The 23,607-nt window shown below is 45.8% G+C and overlaps 1 protein-coding gene across 9 annotated transcripts; it reads right to left on the bottom strand.

The window, feature by feature from the left end:
• Positions 1-130: 130 nt before the first annotated feature.
• CIZ1 (CDKN1A interacting zinc finger protein 1) lies at positions 131-23,571 on the bottom strand. Of its 9 annotated transcripts, XM_072352973.1 has the most exons (17): positions 23,192-23,571; positions 18,984-19,157; positions 18,307-18,431; positions 16,216-16,334; positions 13,568-13,734; positions 13,020-13,140; positions 12,086-12,146; positions 9,249-9,322; positions 8,769-8,848; positions 7,543-7,725; positions 7,084-7,214; positions 6,583-6,667; positions 5,873-5,986; positions 5,389-5,574; positions 4,694-4,763; positions 3,496-3,617; positions 131-867 (listed from the first exon to the last, which is right to left on the bottom strand). In XM_072352973.1, the coding sequence occupies exons 3-17, from the start codon at positions 18,402-18,404 to the stop codon at positions 277-279; spliced, it is 2,202 nt and encodes a 733-aa protein (XP_072209074.1). In that variant the 5' UTR covers positions 18,405-18,431; positions 18,984-19,157; positions 23,192-23,571; the 3' UTR covers positions 131-276. The 9 variants fall into 9 exon arrangements, with proteins under 9 accessions (XP_072209074.1, XP_072209075.1, XP_072209077.1 ...); XM_072352974.1 differs by lacking the exons at positions 18,984-19,157; positions 23,192-23,571 and adding an exon at positions 18,858-18,917; XM_072352976.1 differs by lacking the exons at positions 18,984-19,157; positions 23,192-23,571 and adding an exon at positions 18,663-18,846 and having other exon boundaries at positions 3,496-3,590.
• Positions 23,572-23,607: the final 36 nt, after the last annotated feature.

Here is a 23,607-nt window from a genome sequence, read left to right as displayed (position 1 = left end):
TCATGACCCAAATCCCCCATGGAAAAGGAAAATAACCACATTACATTCTTCTTCCGAGTTCAGCAATCAAAGCAGTCTTTCCACATAACTGCAGTATCCAAACTATACAAGTAATAACCAACACCATTCCCATATTAGACACGCTAAAGCCAGGCTTGTTTTATTCTTAAAATAAAAACAGCGGTAAAGTTGAAGGTTTTTGCTCTATTAAAAGACTCCGAAAATAAACATTTCCAGCAAATATCGTGTGTGAAGGGCTCTCCCTTTAAGGCCACTCTATCTGGGTTTGCGCCTAGAAGAGCGTCTGCACCCAGCAGAGGTAAGACTGGCGGTCTCACCTTTGGCTAGGGAGGAGGGCTCTGCTGCTGCCTCCTGGCCTACATGTGATGCCTCTTTCTGTCCCAGCTCCCCTCCGCTCCCTGGATCCTGGCAGTAGTCTGTGCCTTCCCCTTGCCTGGCTGCATTGGCTTCCTCCTCCTCCTCATACACAGCGTGTCCCAGCAACTCCCCCGCGGCGCTGCTCTCTTCGGGGAGCGGGCAACTCGCCGTGGATTTGCTCTCCTGTAGGCTTTCTTCTACAGCCACGATTCCACACACATCAGTCATGCTGGCTAGGCTTTTGCTCTCTGCCACAGAGGTGGCCAGCTTGCCCTTACCCTCTGGAGACCTCAAAGCTTGTTCTTGCAGTGCTGACAGCTCTGTACCCTCCTTGTCTATCCCGTGGTTGGCATTCATCTTCTTGCCGGTATCTTCTGATGTAGCAGGAGGCTGTTCCTGATCATCTAGCAATTGGGAGCTGGAGCTCTGGGAATGCAAGGGAGCCTCCGGACAGGCAGCTGCGGCACGATGCCTTGCTACCTTGTATCTCTGCAAACACAAACAAACCACCGTGAGAGACCAGTCCAGCCAGACAGTGTCACTGCAGCGAGCAGCAGCTGGTCCAGGAAATCCTGTACAAAACCAACGGTGAGCGGCAGCTAGACTCTGCAAGGGCACAACCTGACTGAGCCCGTCTCCTGGCCTGGCTGCAGAGGCTTTCAAGCAGGGAAAGGTCAGCTCCTGTGAGAAAAAGCAGTGATATTAAAGATGTAATTACTCAGTGCTGAGTGAGCGCATGGCACACCTGTGGCTCCTGAGACAAACTCATGTCTGTTAACTTGATCTCAGTCAGACTCAGGACTTTGTAGATACAACAGTACAAGCAACAGCTCTTGCTCCAGCTGCTGCCAGGACCTAACGCTGGACGCGCACTCTGTACACACCAGGCTATGCCCTGCCCTCACCTAGAGAGGAGTGGTTTAATGTTTAACAACCACAGCCAGACTTAAGGTGAAAGCTTACGATTGTTCATTCTGCTGATATAAACCCTGCAAAGCTGCTCACAGGAATCCTAAGATCTCAAGTATCCTCATCTTACAAGGAACTGAGGTGATCTCCAGAATAAAGCTTGGCACACACTCAGTCAAATGACTCATTTACATTAGCTACCATGCTAAACCAGTAGAGGTCTGTAAGGAGATTAAAATGGCTACTGGCCATTTTCAAGACCGGATTTCAGAATAATGGTGATGCTGTGCAGCCGACATGCAGCAGGAAGCTGCTCTTTCAAGTCCCAGATGCAGTACGATATAACAGAGTGACTCAGAGCTCCTCTCCACAGCAGCTCCCTTTACCATCAGCTCCCTTTCATCCTTCTGCCACAAGGTGCCTCGTTCTGGCACTACCATTAGTCCTCGCAATTCAACAGGATTATTTTGAGCACGTTGGCTTTCGCCACTGTCTAAGCAGTGGTGCTGCAACCTGCAGCATGGAATTAGAGCACAGCAGACAGACAGCTCTACATTTGACTTTAGTACATCACAGGCTTGTTCTTTCCCTGTTCTCAAATGGTGGGATATGTGTAATATTGTAATGCGCTGGAGCAAAGTTAGTGAGTCAAGTAATAGCGCTGTACCCAAATTTAACCAGGCACAAGCGTGCCAGTTTGTTTCCAGAGCGAAGCTGTGAACCGTCTCACCAGCAGACAGTTCTCTGCTTTGAGATCCTTCGTGAGCCTGCTCTGATATCAGAGAATACTCTGAAACTGGAAATGATTTCATTCAGATTGTGACGCAGCCCAGCAGCACAGCTGTCAGCCTGCAGACATTTCAGGTTGGACTTCAGCCACAAATAATTCCTAAGTCACTCCAGTGTCCATTTGAAGAGTATCTGATTTCAGCTTTTAAATGGGCCAGACAGAAGGTGTAGTCACTGCTGCTGCAGCTTCACTCCACGCTGATCTAAAATAAGCCAAGAAAGCTGCAAGGCCAATTCCTTCATTCCAGAAATGAATAGCTGCAGGAGAGGATGAGCAACCCCCAAAGAACAGCTGCTTCTCCTGCTATTTGCCATTCCGAATCCACAGCTCTAAGTGCTGGCTTCTGCAGCAACCCCAACCCTTGCTGAAGGACACAATGATTGATTGGGAACAACCTGTCTGAAAGACTAGCAGGAAAACTCTAAGATGCAACAATATCTGGATACATCTACGGTCAGAAAACAGGTTTTGTGAGCCGGCAGGTAAAGTCAGCATGGGAGCCTCCCCTCTTTCCAGGGTGATGGAGTACTGCTCTCCTACATGGGCAGCGCTAAGCAAAGGAGAGGGCAGAGCCAGCGCAAGTCCTGCACACCTACCTCAAGGTACTAATCCAGGCCCCTTGCAAACCCACAAGGACAGAACAATGGAGGCACCTTCCAAGACAGCCCAGCAGGGAAAGCTTCCTGATACGAAGCAACAAGTGGCAATGCTGCTTCCTCAGGTGAAACCAGTCAAGCAAAAGAACAGCATCAGCTGGTAGAGATTTATGCTGAGGAGTTTCTAGGGAAGCACTGCAGACAGAATGATGGACCTCGTGTTTCAGGCTGACCCTGGGGACCAAATGGACTCTTTCAGCTCGTAGCTTCCATATCTCAGAGCACTGTGCTGTTACAGTTCCAGATTTCTAAGGTGAACATCTGATTTTACCAGGCTCCTGCATGGATGAATCACACCCGAAACTTTGGCTAAGGGAGCTGTTCCTGCGCTCACGGTTGTACTGCATGGAAAGATGCATAGGCACCAGCTCTCTTTTAAAAGAATAGCTTCTTTCTGTTTTACTCTTTCCCCATTTTGACCCACCTGTGATCTGTCTAACAGAGAAAAGAAGAGGCTTAGACTGAACAACAGACTCTACAGGTTCAGCAAACAGATCAGACACTCTGAGGAAGACTTCCAACCAGAAACGGGCAACAAGATGACAGTAGCAGTAGCTGGGAAGCAGGACTGGGCTGGTTTTAGATCTAAAGGGGTGACGGGAGACAAGCACGGAGCACATCAGGAGAAAGCTGTGACACAACGGACACCAAGGGTGATGGAAATGAACTGAAGACGAGACAACTAACGTGGTGGATTCACTGAAGAGACACGCACAGGGGTAGTAACAAATGCCAGGCCATGCAATCGCCAAAGGGTCTAACCTGAAAGTTCTCAAAATGCATCAGGGACTTGCAGTGTGCGAGCCGGGCAGCAGAGTCGCTATGGTAGAATTTGTGACACAGCCTGCAGAGGTAACCTGCGACGGGGACCAGAAAATCCAGGCCTGTGAAACGGGAGGGGAAGGGAAATCACAGATCACATTGAATGGAACTCAAAATAATGAAAGTATGTTAAAAGGGAAATTAAACAAAGGAAGGAGGGAAGAAGAAAGGAAATTGGAAAGCTTTGCTTCTGTTAATGAGGGGTTTGCAAGACGACTTGCTGAATATCTTGTCTTACCATGGGATGGTTGTGTGCTTGATATTCAGAGAGAAATGTGGCTGCCAGAGCAAAGAAACTACACATAGCATTAAGGGGGAAAAAAAGAAAGGAATACAATGGAAAACTACAGAGAACATGTGATCTAATGCAACGGGATCAAACCAAGCAGAAGACAGCAGGCGCGCAAGAGGAACACGCAGAGAACATTCACAGCATGAATCATTATTCCATCTGCCACACGACAGTGGAAGGTTACAGCGATATGGGGGATTGGTGTAAACAGCACTCTCCTCGGGCACAAAACGGCCTCCACAGAGCTGCCCTCTGCACAATACAAGTGGCCGTTGGAGGTTTGAAGTCAGAGTCACTTACAAGGTGGGGACAAGAGGGAGCCATCTGGAGGCGATGCTGCCCACCAGCCCAGCAACGTGTCTGAATAACCACTAAGTAGAATGTGGGGGTTCTGAAGCAGAGGAAACACGCACGGTTTGGGCTCTAGCAGAGAGCTCGATGCCGTCAGTACTGTTCAGTATCTCCATATAGGCTGCATTTCTGCTGGAAAGTGTCCTCATCAATATGCTTTTAGGCTCCATTTTTCCAGAGTATCCCTCATTTTCTACCTAGTTTCTTCAGTACTCCTATCCCATTTGCTTTGTTCCCTGCCTTGATAAGATATCTGGCTCACACCACTTCTTCCTCAAAGGGAAAGGCAGCTGACAAACATCCACCACATCCCTCATCATCAGCTTAGAGTAACTTGGTCCCTTCTCCACACAGCAGTGACCTGCAACAGTCTGATGCAGAAGCTGAAGCAATATAGCCAAAGAATTTGTAACAGCAGCAGATAGGGACCATCCTCTCTCATGGCACGCAGCCGGAGAACATTCAGTGGGCCTTAGTGCTTCTGTGTTTGCTTACCATAGGCTGTATCTGGACAATACTTCTCACTTCCTTTGTAATCCTCCAAAGACACTTCCTTCAGCCCAGTCTGGAAACCAAAAGAGCATTAGTGCCTAACATAGATATGTCAATTCCCTTCCATTTTTCTGGTGAACTTTGAAGCAAAACAGAGGATTCATATACCAGAGGTGGAGCTGCATAACATCTGGCTAGGGCTAGACACCCAATGTCAGACACCACTTCATGGCAAGGGTTAAAAGCATCCCTTACATTCTGAGCCTGAAGTAGGTTAGCCGTGTACCTCCTCTTGGTAACAGCTCTTTACTGGGAAAACTGTATTTATCAAGATAAACCTCCACACATATGTTTGCCATGAGACCAAGCTGCTGCTGGGCTATTCAAAGAGACTATGTCAATGTCTTTGATAGAAATTTGTTCCCTTGAAAAAAAACACAGTTTATGCTCCTCAACAACAAGGTAATGTTTGAAGGCATCAGTAGGAACTACAACAGAAATACCCTTCTGCATCCACACGTAGTGTTTGATTCTCTTTTGCACTGTCCTGTGCCCTGGGAGAACTCCAGGGCCCTCACCCTCCTGCTGCAGGGTGGTACCAGACTCTAAACCCTGAGCTCAAGCAAACAAGAACAACCAAAGTCACACAAGCCCACAGCAGATTCTCAGACAGATCACTCCTCATTTGCATGGCATACCTGCTTGGCAGCAGAATCTTCATTCTCTACCAGCACTACATCAAGGTCTTCCCCCTCACCAGTTCCCTCCTCTTCTTCCTCCTCCTCTTCCTCCTCTTCATCGTCTTCAAAACAGCCAACAGCATCCACTGTGATCAACTCCTCTGAATCTTCAGGGCTGCCCAGTTCCTTCTCTCCCAGTCTCACCTGTCAGGTACAGAAAAGGAAGATCAACTCTGCACTCTCCATCTAAGCACAGAAGACCCCAGGCTCTGAACAGATCGCATCTGATGAGTAGATGGGACTGCAAGAGTGGCACAAAGCTATCTTGCTTGCAGACACATCCACTTCCTGTCCCTTTTTCACACAATTTCTTTAAAAACTGGGTTTAAAGAACTGCATGCCTTCCCTTTATTCCTGCAGTAGTCAGGGAAGCTGAAAGCTAACTTGATCTGCAGTGTAGCTGCCTCCAGTGCTGGGTGGCTCTCTACTCAGGCAGTATTACCTCTTTGGCTTTCTGTTTATGCTCAGGGGACTTCATATGCTCCACAAACTTGCGAGGGGTCTTGAAATGGCGGCTGCAGACAGTGCAGAAAGGACGAAGTGAGCGTTTGGCCAGCTAAAGAGAGAGGGAGGAGAAGACCAGTTAGTCACAAGAGGCACCACTCTGATGAAATACAGCTTAATCTTGGGTAAAACAGTCACAGCCCTGTGTCTAAAACAGGCAAACCACAAAAAAAAGTCTCATTTTCAGGAGAAAGGGCTCCTATCTGTGAAAATGATGGAAAACATGCATAGCAAAACAAGTGTGTTTTATAGAAGGTCTTCTTGTGATTTTTCCCTAGGAACCAAATACAAACACAATAAATATAGTGGCCTGCCTAAACTTTAGCTCAAAAACTTAGAGGCTGCCCATCAATTCCTTCATTCCATTGGTCAGGTGAGTGAAGTAGACCATGCTTATTTAGGAAGTCGGGAATTGAACCAGAGGTGCTTCAAGCCATACCAACATAGTATGACAGCTGGAACTTCAACCCTACACCAGTGATCACAGGCAGCATGGCAGTGCCCCCAATGAGAGCGTTACCAGCAGAACTTTGTGCATCTCTCCCATCACCTTCCCCTCTTGCTGCTTGGGGAGGAGGAGATGCTAGACACAAACTCAACCTTCACAAAAGGTCAGTGCAAAGGAGAAATCTGTGCTATGTTTATTACCTTGTGCTCTTGGGTCCTGCGATGTTTGATCAGATCCCCCATGAAGTGTATCTGACAAGTGTTACACCACCGCTGCTGGGTCTCTCTGAATGACAACAGAAACATCTGTAAGTCATAACTTTTTACACTCCCCAAGGAACATTGCAATGTGCAATTTGTTTCAGCATGATCTTCCTCAATATCACCAACTTTAAATGCTTGGATTTATATTTTCTGTTTTCCAGCCCCTTACCTAGGGAATATAGCCCACGCTAACAGAGAGGCACCAGTTAAAACAACTCTCCAATTTGATCTGCTGTATTAAGAACTATATACCAGGTCAAAGTTGACAGTAATATCCTTTATCAGGAAGGAAGATGCAAGAAACAGGCTAAGGTCTCTGAAACAAGAGGGGCTTTGTATGTTACCCTGGAGCACAGGGGCACCCTTGTGCACTGAGGAATTTTGGGACTCACGTAGAACCTTGCTGAGATTGTGTTCGCTACATCAACCAACGCTCACCCATCTTTCTCCGCCAGCAACTTCTGTTCCTTCACCATAGGCAGTAGTGAAACAAAACAAACATTGCTCATGTGCTGAATCTCCCCAAGTCGCTGCTGGTGCTGAATTCCAGCCATGTGGGTTTGGAAATTCTAAGAAAAGGTTAAGAGAAAGATCCATTTAAAAATATTCAAAATACAGAATAATAATAGGCATGAGCTACACTTTCCATTCTCTTAAATGCAGTATAACAATGAAATGGTATAAAAGCTTAAGACCACGGCTGCCTGGGGATCCACCCACACTTGTTCTCTAGCAGCTTGCTTGCCAGCTCCTCAGAAGGGGTTTGCTTTATCTGCACGCTTATCATTATTGTTCTTATGCTCCTTTGGCTTACAAACCCTGTGATGCACCTCCCCAGCTGGCCATCCAATTCACTTCTCCTGACCATCCATCCCAGTCAGACCTTTAGATTTATACCTGCTGATTGCAGCAGTTGGTCTTGCAGATGTAACAGTAGAATTTAAGGGCTGATTCAGGGCTGGGATCAGCTGTGCCCATCTCACAGGTCCACTGCCCTGGTTTCAGAGCCGTTGTACTGATAGCTCTGCTCTCGCTGCTCTGCTGGATAGTCACTTTCAGTGAACCTCCAGAGCTCAACACCTGCCAAAAGAAGGAGTCAATATTAAGTCAAAATTCTCAGTTGAAAACACTAAAACGCTTGTGTTTTAGATGTGCCCTAAGCTCTCCACCCCTTTAGAAAGTGCACTTAAGCTAGAATCCACAGGAGACTGATAAGATTCTCACAATATGCTTCCTCTCCCAGCACTGCTAGATCACAAATCCCTGTGTCATAGTACCAGGCCTAGAAACTACCACTGGTTGTTTCTTCAGCCTCAGTACAGTGTACGATCCACTTACAGAGGACAAACATTGTTTGGTTCCTTGGTAAGGGACACCATCAGCTCATGCTTCCCCACAGAACAAAAGGAAGCTCAGAATCACATCTGACAGAGGAAGAAATTCATACAAGGGCAGGATGACAGAATTAATCACATGACCAAGCCACAAATGTCTCCAGCAAAGGAAGTCGTGAGTCTGATTCATACAATGGGTTCATCTTTTTTTGCAGATTTAAACAACAAAAGATCTGGTTTAACATGTAGCACAAGGGCCAGGTATTCCATGTAAAAGCTCTCATGTTGCTAGCTTCGCCCATGTCTCACTCTTTCCAAGATGCCTTTCCGAAGCATAGACTCCCACTACCTGCTCATGTCTGCTGCAATGGCAAGTTTCATAGCAGGTGCACATCTACTACCATCACCCCATTTTTTTCCACATCTATTCTTCAGCAACGAAAGGTGTATTTTTAGCTATGTCCCTTTAATACAGATATTTTTTTAATGGTTCTTTCTATTCATATTTCCACCCAAGTACTGAAGTCTTAGCAGACCCCAGCATTCACAAACAGGCAGCAGTAGGTGAGGTAAAGGCTAGCAGAGGCACAGAAGCAGCAAGTCAGAGCAGACTGCACAATGATTGCAGACATATTATGCCTCATTGCCAGGGACAACAGCTTACAGCAGGAGACAGAGCTCCAGACGTGGGTGCCATCTGGTTCCCAGTGGCAACGGGCATCTCTGAGATGGAGTGGGAGGTTTTATGTTCTGTACCATCCCAGCCTGCATGGAACAGCATCTACTCACCTCAGGAGCCTTTGGTTCCTCAGAGAATTTCCTCTCTTTAGAGAGACTTTCAGCTGCGTACTGCTTTACATTATTTGTACCTAGGGACAGAGAGTCTTTTCAGCTGCCTTTAATCAAAATAGCCACAAGAGAGAAAAAAAAAAAGCAAAAAAAAAAGCAGCAAATACAAAGCAGCAGGTGAATGAAGTCAGGGAGCTTTCCTCACAATGCTGCTGGCCATAAGCCCAGCTTACAAACCTGTTTCCAAATAAGCTCTGTTAAAGGGGAAACTCTTCTCATCATTTGCATTTGCTAGGCAACAGCAACAGCTTTTAGGGGACTATGTTTGGATCTGGTTCCTACATCTTCTCCTCCTTTCCCCACCCTTTATGTGGGGGAGGACATTTCTGAAGACTCACAGGATCTGGAGGTGCTGAATGTTAAATGCAGCTCAGGCAGGGAGTGTCCTAAAAATACAAATCATGGTGCCCAGGAACTCACCATCAGCTTGGACATGGGTGCTCAACTCTTCCTTGCTGCCTGCTGCATTCTCTAATGCAGACTCTTCAGTCACACTTAAAAGATATCAAGAAAACAACCTTATTTGCAATGTTATAGACCAAGAGATTCAAAAGACAAAGGCATAGGCTGGAATCCAGGCTATCACACTCACCACTAAAACCCCCAAATCAGAAAGCTACTGGATGTGTATTGCAGGCAGAGATTCAGCAGAAATGAATGAAAACAATGGAGAACGGCATTCTAGAACAGATTCAGAAGCAGCAGCCAAGTAATCTGGACAAGAAAGTCAGAGCTGATTCTCTGAATCACTGCCCTCTTCCATGTGAGGCCTGCAGGGAAATAAGCTCATACAGGCAATATTCTTAGTAAGAGCTCTGAGAGCTCATTCCTTTCCTGATTGGCAACCTGCAGTACCTGGACATCACTCCAGGTTGCTCTTGTGCATGAGGGGATGTCAGAACTGAACAGTTTCTCCATTATATTTCTCTGGGATTTTATCATAACTACCTGCTCTATTTGTTTCAATAGTGTTTAATTCCAGATTCCCTACAGTTCTGCTTTTGGGGGAAGTGGAGCTCTTTGAGACAAGCATCAAACAATTTTGCTTTGTTTGCTTTGGTGCTACTGATCTGCTAAGGAGAAAAAAGATCCTGAGGAGGTCGCTGAGAAAAAAAAAACTAAGCTGACTTGCAGAGAGCACAGAGTGTACTTTACAACATCTTTCTCTAGCCTCTATTTTTTCCCCATAAAGATAATACGTTCACCGTGGTTTGAATGCCTTCTCCTTCAGGCCAGCCCAATATCCCACCTGCCAGCATCCTTATGCCAACAGGGAGCAACACATTCTGCACAGACAAGAATTCAGACGGTGCAGGTACTGAATCCCGCGATCAAAATGCACAAGTATCACATAATTTATCAGATTGATAAGTGATAATGTAACTGGGTTACACAGCTATAAATATGCAGCAGAGTTTGGGCAGTGCAAGCATGAAGAAAAACAAGAGTGGCTGGCATTAACATTATTTGTCAAGTACTGCCAACAGGCTCAACGCTATACCACACACAGATGGTGCCAGCACTCCAGGGCAAGGGTTTGCAGTTTAAACTGAAAGTCTAGGGAGCAATCTAGAGGAGCAAAAGCCATCGCAAGCAGGAGCCAAGAAGGAAATGGTGTTATATAGATACTTGTCAGGCCATGCTAGAAGAACTGGGTGTTCAAGGAGGATTTGAAGATAAGTGTTTTCCACACCAGAATGAGGATGCTGTTCCAGGCATACAGATGGCACATAAGAGAAAAAGCAGAAGTGGGAAAAACCTGAAGTGAAGAAGGAGGCTGGTATTCCTGGCCAATGGAAAATGGAATGATGAAACAAGAAATAAAAGTGTGGCACGAAGTGGGGCAGACCTATCCTCATCTGTGAAAGGCAACATTAGAACAGTAAACTGTGCTTCTCAGAGACCCATCACCTGTTCATTAAAAGTAAACAGACACTTCAAACAAAGCTAAGGAGTCAAATATTCCAACCAAATAGCAGCCATAAGACATAGATCTGGCACTGCTCAGCTTCTGCTTTGGAAAGGATGTTCCCAATAGCAGGTTTGCTGCACTGAGATCTGTCATTCCTCAGACTTGATACTTGCCTGTAACAGGACTTTGATTGTTACCTACTAAATATTAATGTAATTAACAACAGCAAACAGATTAACAAAACATATGCTCAAAAAGCATTTGACTTAGCCTAAACTGAATTTATGCACTCTCTTGCTAGTTCACAGTCCATAATTCACAATGGTCTCTGCTCACATAATATTTATCACCCTTTAATGTTTTACACAATGAAAGTAATATCGGAACATCAAAGTGATCTTGGAACGTTCTCCCTGAAGCTAACCATTAATCTCTAATCTACAGATGGGAAACCAGAGAGGTGAAGAAACTTGTCCAGAACCACGCAGTGAATTGTTAACAGAGAAGATAAGAGGACCCAGGAGCCCTGACTCATAGTCATTAACATATGTCGGAGAATTCTCAATTCAGTGCCTCCAGAAATCTTTATTCACTCCTTCCCGTTCTCCCCCTGCAATAACTAACAGTGACAGCTCTGGAAGAGGTACAGCACTGTACAGATGGCATGAGGAGCTCTGTTACATGCCTTCCCACTAGATGGCAATACAGCCTTGTCTGCTTCTTCCTGCACCCTCTGGAATGCAGGAGGTGCCAAGACAGGCCTGCAATGGCCAGCTTGCTTGCATGCTACGCAGCCCTTGCAGATAATAGGATTGCCCTTCTTTATTTTTACCCAACAGACAGGGGTACTGGCAAGAGAATCTTAGCAGAAAGGATACTAATTCCCTTCCCGTTCCCATTCCTCAAAAGAAACCTATGTTCTCTTACACCTGCCATAACCTAGCACATCCCAAAGTCTTTCCTTTCTGCTGATACCTGGCTGCTCATTTCCCCTTATGGCACTTCGGCAAGAAAATTAAGAGAAATAGCTCAGAATGGTAAAGCTCACTGTGCTTCTTACAATAATTCTGGCAAGAGAACACAGGAGCAAGCATGACTTGGTTGCACACTTGCATAACACATTTCTTTTGCATTCCTATCCTTGTGTCACCTACAACAGAAACCCCTACAAACACCCTGGATCTCAGTAAGCATCACCAGATTTCCTGAGCTGTTCACGATCCTTTGAAATACCTCCTAGATGCCAGACATCAGACCAGTACAGTACTGCCCTAATTGCAGGAAAAGAAAATTAGACAATAATGCTAAAGCCAGTAACTATTTCAATACCACATTCAATAAATACCTCTTCAGTCTTTTTGCTGCAGGCTCAGCGTTCAGTACAGATTCTGCTGGAGTTCTTGGCTCTGCAGAAACACAGAAGATTTCCTCAGCAAAGCAGACCGTGCCACCCTAAGTACGTCCCCTACGTGAATGGCCAATGACCATAAAACTATTATAGAGCAAATAATAATACACACTCGCTTACTCTGAACTTGAGAACCAGAGCGATAAGGTTGAATAACAAAAGAAATTAATAACGACCTAAGAGATTGGAATTTTATTGCAGCTGTGATTGTAAGAGGTGTGGTCCAGTAAGAAATCTATGCTTACGTCTACTAAGTGAGTCCTTTTCCTATACCAAGGTGACAAGAGCACAGACCATGGCACATTAACCAGGTGACATGGCCATCTGATAACCACCATCTCATCGGGTAATTTTCACATATACACTGGCCATAACCTCACCACGTGCCTGCGTTTTCAGGTTATGCATTTTTCAATCACAATACAGAAGTGAGGATATTTTATGAGATTCAGTGCCAGCTTCTATTCTGACAGCTGCAGTACTCGCTTAACCCAACTTTTCCTCAGCACGTTGATTGCAACTGGTTCTGTCTCAGGTGTTTTACTCTGTGAGACATTCAGTTCAGCATGCTCAAAGCCACATGGAAGCTTGAATTTCAAACCAGTTTGTTTTTTCTTCCATCATCTTAAAAGAAGCTCATTGTCAGGGTACCTTTGGGAGCCTTCCATGCAAGGGATACGGGACAGGCTTATAACACAAATACACTTTTTACCTGGATATTTTAAAAGCACCAAAAGCTGTGGCAGTTAATTTTGGTACTTGCAGTTAGAGAGAAAGGTAAGACTACAGCTGTCTCTGGTCTTTGCTGCAGGAATAGCCAAAAGAAGTTTATCATCTAGAAGCATTTGTTTCACTATAGGCTCACTCTTACCTGCGGACAGGGAGTTGTTCTGCTCCAACCCCCCTCTAAATTCTATTTTCTCATCACCATGCATGTGAGATGAAGAACCTGCATCCAGCTCCCGCTTCCTGTCAGGGAGCCTCTGGAAGTCCTGCAACAGGCAGAGTGTCTCAGGAGAAGGCACAGCCCAACTATGGAAATCTACCTTATCCAGAACAGCTTTTTGACAAAGCAGAAACAGATATGCAAACGCTAACCGAAGAGGAGGGAACGCTGATCAATTAATCTGAGAGCCACTTCCAAAGTCTCCTCTTCTTTTAAGCTTAAACGGTTCAGCTATGAGAAATTATCTGTCCTGATACAGACAAGAAATCTTTGCATCCTAAACGTAAACACAGACAACAAGAAACCTTAGGGACGGACTCGTTTCTCCATTTCTTTGCCAATAGCATGGTGCAAACTTATTTTTCGTTGTAAAGCTCTCTCCTTTCTCTTTCTTCTTTATCTACAGTTCAGTCAACTGCTCTAAGTGCAAAAGGAGCACTGAACTCCAAAACGAGCTGAAGTTTTGAGCCCACCTTGCGAAACATCCGGTTCTGCCGCTGGAAGGGAAGGTTGGGGAAGCCCAGACGAGTGGGCTTTAATGAGACCCCAACAGGTGGTGGCCCCAGGAGGGAATGCCTCGTAGCCTGAGGGAAAAACTGCTGCAGTGCTGGGGCTGTCATGTTAAATCCACGCAGGTTTCCTACAAATGCAAACACAGAGCCCATCAGCACACTGCAGCACACAAGAGAGAGAGAAAATCTTACCCCCACAAACACAGCAGGGAGAAGGGAAGGGCTCATCCACACAAGACAGTGTCTTTCCCTGGGTGCTGTATGACTGCTCTGTGCTTTACCCTTTTTAGTCCCCATTGAACAAGTTGATGTGATAGCAACTATTACTATATATTGAGCCATGTAATTATAATTGTCCCTGCAGGCTAAGATCATTAGAGCAATTATCTGATCTGAGCACACTAGTACTTATGTTTGCATCAAAGCAAGGTACCGTCTTACTGAATTTCTCAGTAAAAAAGGAAAATTCATCCCACGTTTGTGCAGCTGACAGCTCACACCATGGCGTGGCTGCTATTTAACATGGGCCAGCAACAGCATTTCATTGAAAACAACACCAGACTTTTCAAACAGGAGATTTCAGTCTTCTCCGCCATCCAGTTATCACACAAGCTCAATGTGTCAACCTGAACGCGGACACTTGAGAAGCTGCCATTTCCAATTATAATGCTCTGCTTTCTGAACAGTGCTTCTCAGCATCCACAGACTACTAAGCCTCAAGAGTTCCTAACAAAGCTGGTCCTTGCTAACCCCATTTCAGCGGTGAGGGAATGGAAGCACACAGATGTCTCAGCTGCACCCTCAGAATCTGCCTACCATCCTGAGAACCTGGACTGACACTGCAACTTTTTACTTCTCGCTTAAATTACTGCATACTCTGGCTGTGTAGCAGCTGTTAAAACAAGCCAGAGAAGTTTGGAGAGAGGCACACAAAATCTGAAGTCAAGCTACACTGTTGAAAGCCTGGAACACAACAGGAAGCATTTCCTCACATTTGCCTTCAGAACTAATCTAATCTCTTACTGCTTAGCATAAATGATCTCTTACTGTAAAAATACATAGAGGCACTTAAAAAGACAATAAGGCAAGAATTCAGCTCCTGCTCTTGCTTTACATCCTTTAAGAACTACACGTATATTTCAAGTGAAGTATTTATTTTTCCCTATTCCTACTGCTGAAGCCACATACAATGAATTATTCATCCCAGTGTCTCCCAGGTTCAGAACTACTACAGCATTAGATATTCTTACACGTAACCCAAACCTGAAATGACAAAAAAAAAAATCAGATCTCTAAGAAGGACCAGACTGAGCACCACATCTGTACTACACACTACCCACAGCTAGCTGGTGAAGCCACTGAAAGGCAAGTCAGAACTCAACTCAGCATGTAGAGTTGAAAAGAGAGAGGAACAACACCAAATCCAAGTGCTGCCAAGCACTCATTAATAAGCCTTCTCCTGTTCTCATATCTAATTTGCCTCAGGTCTTTGGCATGCTATTTAAATACAACTTCCCAGTAAGAGATTTTGCTTTAGAGAAAAAGCCGGGCTATGCAAACACCAATGTATTTGAAAGGAGAATGACTGGCTCTTGGTCAAACTTCTTTTCCTCTGCCACAAACATGCACTTCAATCTGGATATACATTCAGAGTATGATTTGTTTTATATTACTGTGAGTTTCCCTACAACCTGACAGAGATCTACAGAGAGCCCACTGGAGTCACTAGAGAGCCCTCTATTAAATGGGCAAGAGAACAAAAGGGCAAGTTAACAATATGCAGAATAAACCTATTGTCTACACATATGGGCACAATTCATACATAAGACAAAAATTCAAGGCATTCATCTAAAGTTGGCACTTGAAAACTGTCCCAGGTACTGATCCTCTGTGCTGAAAACAGCTGCCAGTGTAAGATATTAGGGAAAAAAGCTCTGTTTTTATTTTCCTATCTTTACGTTAGCAATGCTATTATTAAGGCAGCTTCATAAACTTGTTTTGAAAACGTACCAAATAAATCGACTTTTGGAAACACAATGATGGCAAAGCAGTGACACTACACTCCATACAAATGGCAGCCATTTCAGGGCATCAAAATTGCACACAACAATTGAAACCTAAATCACTTTTCACCACAATATCCTTTATTTATCTGCACTCCACCAAGCTTGGGCAAAGACAAGCACCTATTTCTGCAAACAAGGTTAGCCTATACATAACAAACGATGAAATAAATTAAGTCCCCATAACGAGATAAGCTGATTTAGGAAAAAAAACAACCACTATTTTCCTAAATATATTGATGAAAAATGCTCTTTCCACCAATTCTGTGAGAAAATCGTTTTCCAATGTATGTATTTAGCATTAATTATTAACCTGGTAGCTTCTAGTGCTATCCTCAATTGTGAACATTCAGGAACGTGGGATTTTCACCAAGTGAAGAACTTCCATGATGTGTAATACGTACAGATTTGAAGGGGAAAAAGACAACAAGCAAAAATGCCAAATGCAAGGACTGCAATGGTTAAGGAAGAAACAGCCATACTGTGGTTTCAACCCATGAAGAATGATTAAATAACTGCAGTAAGCGTCTCCCATAACGACAGTACCTTGCATCTGTTGCATGAGTAAGGCCCGCTGAAGCATAGGATTGGCATTGAGTAGGGATGGTTGATTTGTTGCCCGTAAGCTCAGCATCTGTTGCTGTTGCGGTGGTGGCGGCAAACCACTGGAAAAGAAGGTATTACTCATAAGAATCCAATCAAAACCATACCCCTAATTTTCAGGCACCTGACAAGTATACAACAGAGCAGCAAAGAGTCGAAATGCTCATATACATGCATGAAAAGATACCGTACACCAACACTGGATCCTCTTTCTTTCACTCTCCTGGAATTTCCAGAGCTGACAGATTGTCTATCAAGAAACGTGAGGTCAGAGAGACCTCCTCAGCACCAAGCCCACATAGAGCCTGTCAAGCAGCATGAAAAAAACACACCCAGGAGCTGACTGCAGTTCTACAGCATTATGCAGCAGCTCTTCGGTCAAAACCAGTCATCTAGATCAGCAGCTACATTTAACAACAACAAAAGTTCGGACAAACAAGGAGTTCTCAGCAGCTTAAAGAACATTTTCCAAAACCTACACCTCCCACATTGAGCCAGACAGGTCATAACTGTCAATGGTGCCCCCTAACTGCAAGAACAGGGCGATAAAATGAAGCACAGCCTTTGCATTTAAAACACCAGGAGGAAGAATTGTGCTGAGAAGGACTCCCTGGTCCCAAGGAGGGTGGAGCAGGCAGGAGACAAAAGTCTGAGGGAAGCAGCAGGCATTTCTCCAGGCAATCACTTCTGCAGGCAATAGCAAGGTCAGGGCCTCCTCTAAAAACGAATGCTGACACAGCTAAATCTGTCAGGGCTGTAAAGAGGTACAAACATGGATCAAAATAACCGTGTTGACAAAAAAAAATAAATAACAACCCAACCTCTCAACAGATTTTACAGCAGCGAATCTTCACGCTTGCTGTGTTACATTGTCCCAGTCTCAGAGCTAAGAAATTTGTGCTGGAAAAATCATACACTGAGAGGTACCTGAGCATTCCGTGCTACTTCTCTATCAGCCTCATTATGGCACGTTAAGGGTTAGTTTTAGAGATTTAAATAAAAGAAAGATATAGTGAGATTAATACTTCCAAGAACAGAAAGGTTCTCTCATTTTCCTCAAAGCCACACGCTTTGCAAAGCCGTTTTTCTAACTTATTAAATCAGAAAATTTGCTTTCCTCTTGAAATCACACCCTATTGCTGTGAATTTCCACAGCGTAAGGCTTCACAGGGCCCAGCGACTGCAATTAAACACATCATTTCAGAGCATTTTTTATGAGTTCAATGAATCTCAGCTCATCGGGGACAACCGCTCCATCCCACACAGCTGCTTTCTCCCTTGTGTATTTTTTAGGACCCCCTGCTTATCTGCCTCTTCATTGCTGCCAGACACCATTTGTTCTTTATTTTTTAATGGAAAGAAATGCCATCCCCCCCCCTTAACCATTCAGGCACGGCCCCAGCTGTGGTACCACAGCACAGGTAAGTTGAACAGTGACAAATGACCCCATCCTGACCAGGAGACCGGGGGGGGGGGGGGAGAGAATAGGAGGGAATACAAAATAAAGAAAGCAGAAGTTCAATCGGTGTAATATAAATGTAAAAAAGAAAATTAAATACAATAGCGAAGTGCGTGTCCCTGTTTCACACGGCTCAACCAGGAGCACGGGTATATTTCTGAGAGAAAAGGCATTTTCCATTATCCAGGGACAACCCCCCCCCCCGCGAGCAGGGAGGGAGGGGAGGTGAAGGGAGGCCTCTGCCTCGGAGCATCCCTTTATCCCTCGGCTCTGCCGTGTGCCGTTTAAACGCTCACAGGGATGGCTCTCACTCACCCCCCTCCAGGCCGGCACCCCGCGGCGCGGCCTCCCCACAGCGCGGCCCGGGCCGCCGCCCCTCGGCCCGACACCCCTCGTCCCCCCCAACGCCTCCGGGCCTTCATCCCCCCCCGGCCCGGCCCGCCGTCCCCCGTTTCCCTTTGTCGCCTTCCCCGCCGGGGGAGGGCAGGCGCGGAGCCAGGCTTCGGCCGGAGGCGGAGAAGAGCGGTTCCCTCGGGACAGGCCCGCGATCCCCGGCCTCGCGTAGCGGTGCTTACCGGCCTCCCTGCTGCGCCGGGGGGTGGTGGTGCTGCTGCTGCTGGAGGAGGTGCTGGAGCTGCAGCAGCTGCTGCTGGAACTGCTGCTGGTTGAACATGGCTGGGGAGCTCCGAGCGGGGCGAGCCTGACACAAAACGCGGCAGGGAGAGGGAGGCAGCGGCGCGGCTCAGCCCAGCAGCCATGGAGCAGGGGAGCCGCCGCCGCCGCCCATTCATTCACTGAGCCGATCCCCCCTTTCCTCCTCCTCCTTCCCCCCGGGGTCATCGCAAAGCGGCAGCCCGCGGAGGTTTCCAAACCCCACCTCCTAAAACCCGCTCCCACCCTCCCCTTCCTTCCCCTGCCCGCCGGCACTCACATCGCGCCCCGCGGCTCTCACCGCTCCCGGCCGCCCGCCTCCATCTTCCCCGGGAGGACACCCGCCCAGCCCCGCTCCCCGGGCAGGAGCGGCTCCTTCTGGAGGGCTGGAGGACCCAGCCGCACCCTCCCGCGCCCCCTGCTCCGGGAGAGCGGCCCTGCAAGGCGTGCATCACCCCCGTTCCTCCTCCCGTACCGCCTCGCCTCGCTACACCCCCGTTTCTCGTCCCTTGCACACGGGAGCGGGGTGTCCCGTCCCTCGGGAGACCTGGGAGGGGATGGGCACCATCTGTCCGGGGCTGGAGCAGGGGTAATTACTAACCAGCTGAAGTGGGGGGAGCAGATGGTATCCAACCGCGTTAGTTTTCTGGTTTTTGTCTTTTTAAATGGGCCGGGGGAATCTCTGGTGACTCTGAAAACAAGGGTTAAAAATCCCAAACCAGCAGCCCCGTGTCTGTTTGATGCGGTCACATCTTGGCGAGGCTGCCACGAGAATCTGGAAGAAAACAAGCAGCAACTTTTGCAGCTCTGCTCTGCGCATACACCGAGATGACTTTATGAGCAGGTCCATCCACCTGTGCTTTATTTGTTTATTATCACGAGAGTTTGTCACAGAACCACCCTGCCAGCACCTGTTTTCTGTGCGCAGTGACTTAATTGTAACCACGTCCAACACACACGGCCTCTGTGTGAAAAAACATTGTGGCTGTCGTTCCTTATGTTACTCCTAGTGAGGGTAAAGATGCATTTCCACTCATTGCCATTCCAGAGAATCCATCCTGAAATAATTTACTTTATAAATAGTCTTATTATCTGAGCCAATAAAGACCGCTTGACTCATTAAAGGGCCCCAGGATTGATTGCTAGGTGAAAGTATCGCAAGCTGAACACAACAACCGGTGATATACAGTTAGCACTAACAGTTTTCAACGCAACCATATGTGTTGATTTTTCCTTTGGGCCTTTTCATCCTGTCCTGATTCTACAGTCATCAATCTGGAGATGACCATCCATATCAATCAGTGACTGTCATGGTAATGCCCGCTCCTCTATACTATCACAGCTGCCCGTACACAGAGGAAACGCTCTCCCATTAAGCATTAAAGCTCAAGTGCCATCACATGGAATGCATACGTGGAACAGAAAACGTGTTGAGTCTTTCAGATGAATTTGCATATTGATCCTTTTTGCTCCTGTAACCACGCGCTGCTACAGCATTTACCAGCTGGACTTTTTGCAGTGACAAGATGGTCAGCTTCACAATCCTAGAGATGCATGACATCTCCCTGTATTAACCAGGTAGATAAAGGACAGGCATTGGGTTGTAGAAATGACCACAGCTCTGGGTAGCTTGGTGTTAATTGATTTATTTTGTGTATGCTTTGTTTATTGTCTTCTTATTTCTATCATCTAAGGGTTTTTCTTAATTGTTCTTGGTATTTAACATGCAAAAGTCTATGAAGGGTCATGTTAGCGAGTATGTAAACAACTAAGAGTCTAATGTTCCTCTGTTACATGTTCTGATGTAGCCTGGGGGCTTCCCTTAGAGCGCCTTAAGACATAGAAGCTGAGATAGCCCATGCCCAGGGGTGGCTATACAAAGGTTCTCTCTTTGACAGTGGCAGAAAATCAAACAGTTCTAAGAATTAAAAGGTCAAGACAGGAAAATGACCCAGAAAGTACTTGTCAATAAAGAGATGACCCAACAACTGCATTATGCTTCTATACGATTAAGTGGAGCTGTGACATTTCTTGGTAGATAAGGGGACAGACCGTAGGAATGCTTTTTATTTAGGAGCTGGATTGCATTGTATATCAGACACATTTTTGCTGGGCTACATGAATTTGTTCCAGGGACCAGATCAGGCCTGCAGGTAATCAGCCATTTCTAGTTTACAGAACATGCCTGGACTGTGCAGTTGCACGTTTTCATTTTAACTCCAATGAAGAACTGCTGTGCAGTCCCTGCTGAAGCTGCACATACTCCCATTTTCAAGAGCAGTGATCTCAATTTCCCAGTGCCTGTCAGAGGTACTAAAAAAATCTGTTGCCTACCATTTCCTGTGAAGCCTGCAGTGTTATTACTCACCCATTTCACTAGGATATAAGCTCGTTCTCACTTCAGTATCTCAAAACCTACCAAACTCCTCGAAGAAAAAAGCATATGGAGCTATGGAGTACTTTTTTTTCCCTCCTCCTTTTGGAGACTATCCATTGAAACGATGAATAACGGGGTCAAGTTTCACCAGCCCTCCAAGGCTGATAGTACTCAGTGGAATTACTCTGTTTTCCATGTCTGTTTTATCTGTAGGAGGGTTACATTCACGCACATGGAAGAAGTAGCACACAGTAATCCAAAGCGAAATTATCAGTGGGGTATTTGTAACCACTCATCCTTCTATTGCTTCAGAAATCCCTGCCCAGTATTTCTCCACTAGCAGGGCAGGCCCAAAGGATAGAAACATAGACACTATGTTTAACACTGTTTCACCACAGGGCTAATTTGCTTCTCTCGGTTTCAAAAGGTAGGAACTATTTTTGTGTCACCTTACCAGATGTGGAAAGCGCAGAGAGCTCGGCTTTATTGCTCATTTGAACTCACATTCATATCCAGGCCTCTTTCCTAACAGACTATATAACATTCAGCTATAATAGCATTTGAGCACCTGTTTAATACCTCTAAAATGTATATGAAGATATAAAAATGCCTATAGCAATAGAAACAAACTGGCTGTCCAGTATACTCCATGCTGACGCACTCAGCACTAACCCTATCCCCAGTCCTTTGCAGAACTTATATTCTTTCCTCTATTGACAAACATTTATCGCTCTAACAGGAAAGAATGGAAACCATGCGACACCTGCACTTCCAAGAAACAGTTTGCAGATGACTGGGAGAACCATCAGCTAATTGCATTCCGCGGTTTTGCCTCTTTCTCAGATGACTAAACGTGTTATTTTTGCAAGGGCAACAATTCTGTCTTCTTTCACAACCATTGCTGCTCCTCAGTATTTCCCTAAAGGGTGACCACGTAGCTGTCTTTCTCCTACAGCTTGTATGGGCTGCTGTGTAAATCACAGGCAGGAGGTATAACAGAATCAAAAGGCCTGTGCGTTCCTAACATCCTTACAGCTACGGTTCTTGCAGGAGAGAAAATGGAAGGTTTTTAGGACTGGGATTCTAAGTGCCTGCAGTTCCCATTTCCATCAATGGGAGGTGTAAGTTATCTAGAGCTTGTTGAAAATCGAGCCTCTCTATCTTCAGTGCTGTTTGGGTCTGACTGAGCTGCGTGGCTACAACTGCTGCCGAAACACTTAAACAGACTCCATTACATTAACGAGTTCTTATAGGAGTAACACTGCAGGCACACACTTCTTTCTTCCAGAGTGCAACTACAAAGCTGAAGAAGCAAGAACACATTCTTTAAACCTCTGTAAGAGTTCTGATAACATTGATCTCTCTAAGAGATCTGTGCAAAATCCAGCAATATCACTGCATCACAAAAACTGTCACAATCACATATCATTAATGTAGCAGGAGCATTAGAGACAGGTGTGGATTCATAGGGATGAGTGCAAGGGAAGGAAAAAAGTCAAGTCCCTATAAGCATTAATGAGACAATAAGCATTGATGTCAGCAGGCAGCAAGAACAGGGCTTCTCCAAAAGCAAAGGAAGAGCCAGCAGGTGAATCACAGAGCCAACAAGGCAGCCTTACAACCAGATCCTGGTGCCACTGCATCCAAAGAAGGCAAACAGCACAGAGGCAGCTCAACAGAGGCCCAATCAAAGCAAACAGCAGTGATGGAACAGGTGTAAGGTCAGGCTAGGAAAAGCTGAATGCTAGCAGTAGGACCATTGATTTCTAAGCAAACAGATTAACAACAAGGTATAACTAATGCTAAGATAGCAGTATCTATGTTGGAGGAAAATCAAGTAGCTCTATAGGCATACAAGGGTATGACTGAGTTGGAAGTCAGTACTTCCTCCATAATTCCCTCAAGCAGTCATAGCCTTGGGCCAACTTTAAATAGAGCACCAAGGACCACAGGAGCTTCAGGTGAAGCTAATTAGTCATCAAGGCTCATTAGCATAGCTATTGTATTACAGGATACAATTACAGCGATGCAGCCAGGTAGTTTATCAGCAGTAAACTGAGAACCAAGTGCTTAAACTTCAGGTTATGCCAACTTCTAGGAATAAAGCAACTTTCTTCTTATGGCTCTTCTTATAATGCCTCAAAGACCCTTGTGGTATGAAGTGCCCTAAACACCAGCTCTGACCCATTGAGGAAGGTGACACCGCTCTTTAAATGTCTGATGCCTTTCAGTCTTTGTGGTGACCTCTACAAAGGGGCAGCTATCAACTTCTGCTGGAAAAGCAGCATTCAGAATGGTTTAGAAGGTGCTCCAAGACATTTGTCTACAGCATCTATTGAGAGTTTGCAGCTTGTTCCTTCATAAATGCTAGGAAGAAAAAATAGCATCAGCAGCCCCCAAAACAACCCACGTGTGCCCTATTATAATGTTACCTATACAGATGGAGCCGACCTGCTCTTTTCCTCCTTCAGCTGTCTGACCTGCATGCTGGTGATGTTCCCAAGCATTTTCCTTGAGCTTTTTGCCCACCACAGCGAAGCAAATGGATCCATCCGCACATCTGCTGGTTCCTCTGCACACCCAGCTCTGTGAAGCTTTGCAAATACATTAAGATAACAATTAAAGCACTAACACGAAATGCACAGCTTGGAATTGATTGCAGGTTTCGGTGCTCCTTCCCCCCACCCCAGGGCTGCAAACAGGAGCAGGGCTGAGCTCTGTGACACAGCAGCAACAGCTCCTCTTTTGCAGCAGTGAGCAGAAATCGATGTGTTTTTCACCCATCTTCCATCGGGGATGAAGCAGCACGAATGCAGCACTGCAGGCCCCACCTGAGCCGCACACACAG

This window comes from Excalfactoria chinensis, chromosome 18 (assembly GCF_039878825.1).
Source record: "Excalfactoria chinensis isolate bCotChi1 chromosome 18, bCotChi1.hap2, whole genome shotgun sequence".
In the NCBI taxonomy this organism is placed as follows: Eukaryota; Metazoa; Chordata; class Aves; order Galliformes; family Phasianidae; genus Excalfactoria; species Excalfactoria chinensis.
The sequence above is the reverse complement of the archived record's forward strand: the minus strand, read 5'-3'. Positions and strand labels throughout refer to the sequence as shown.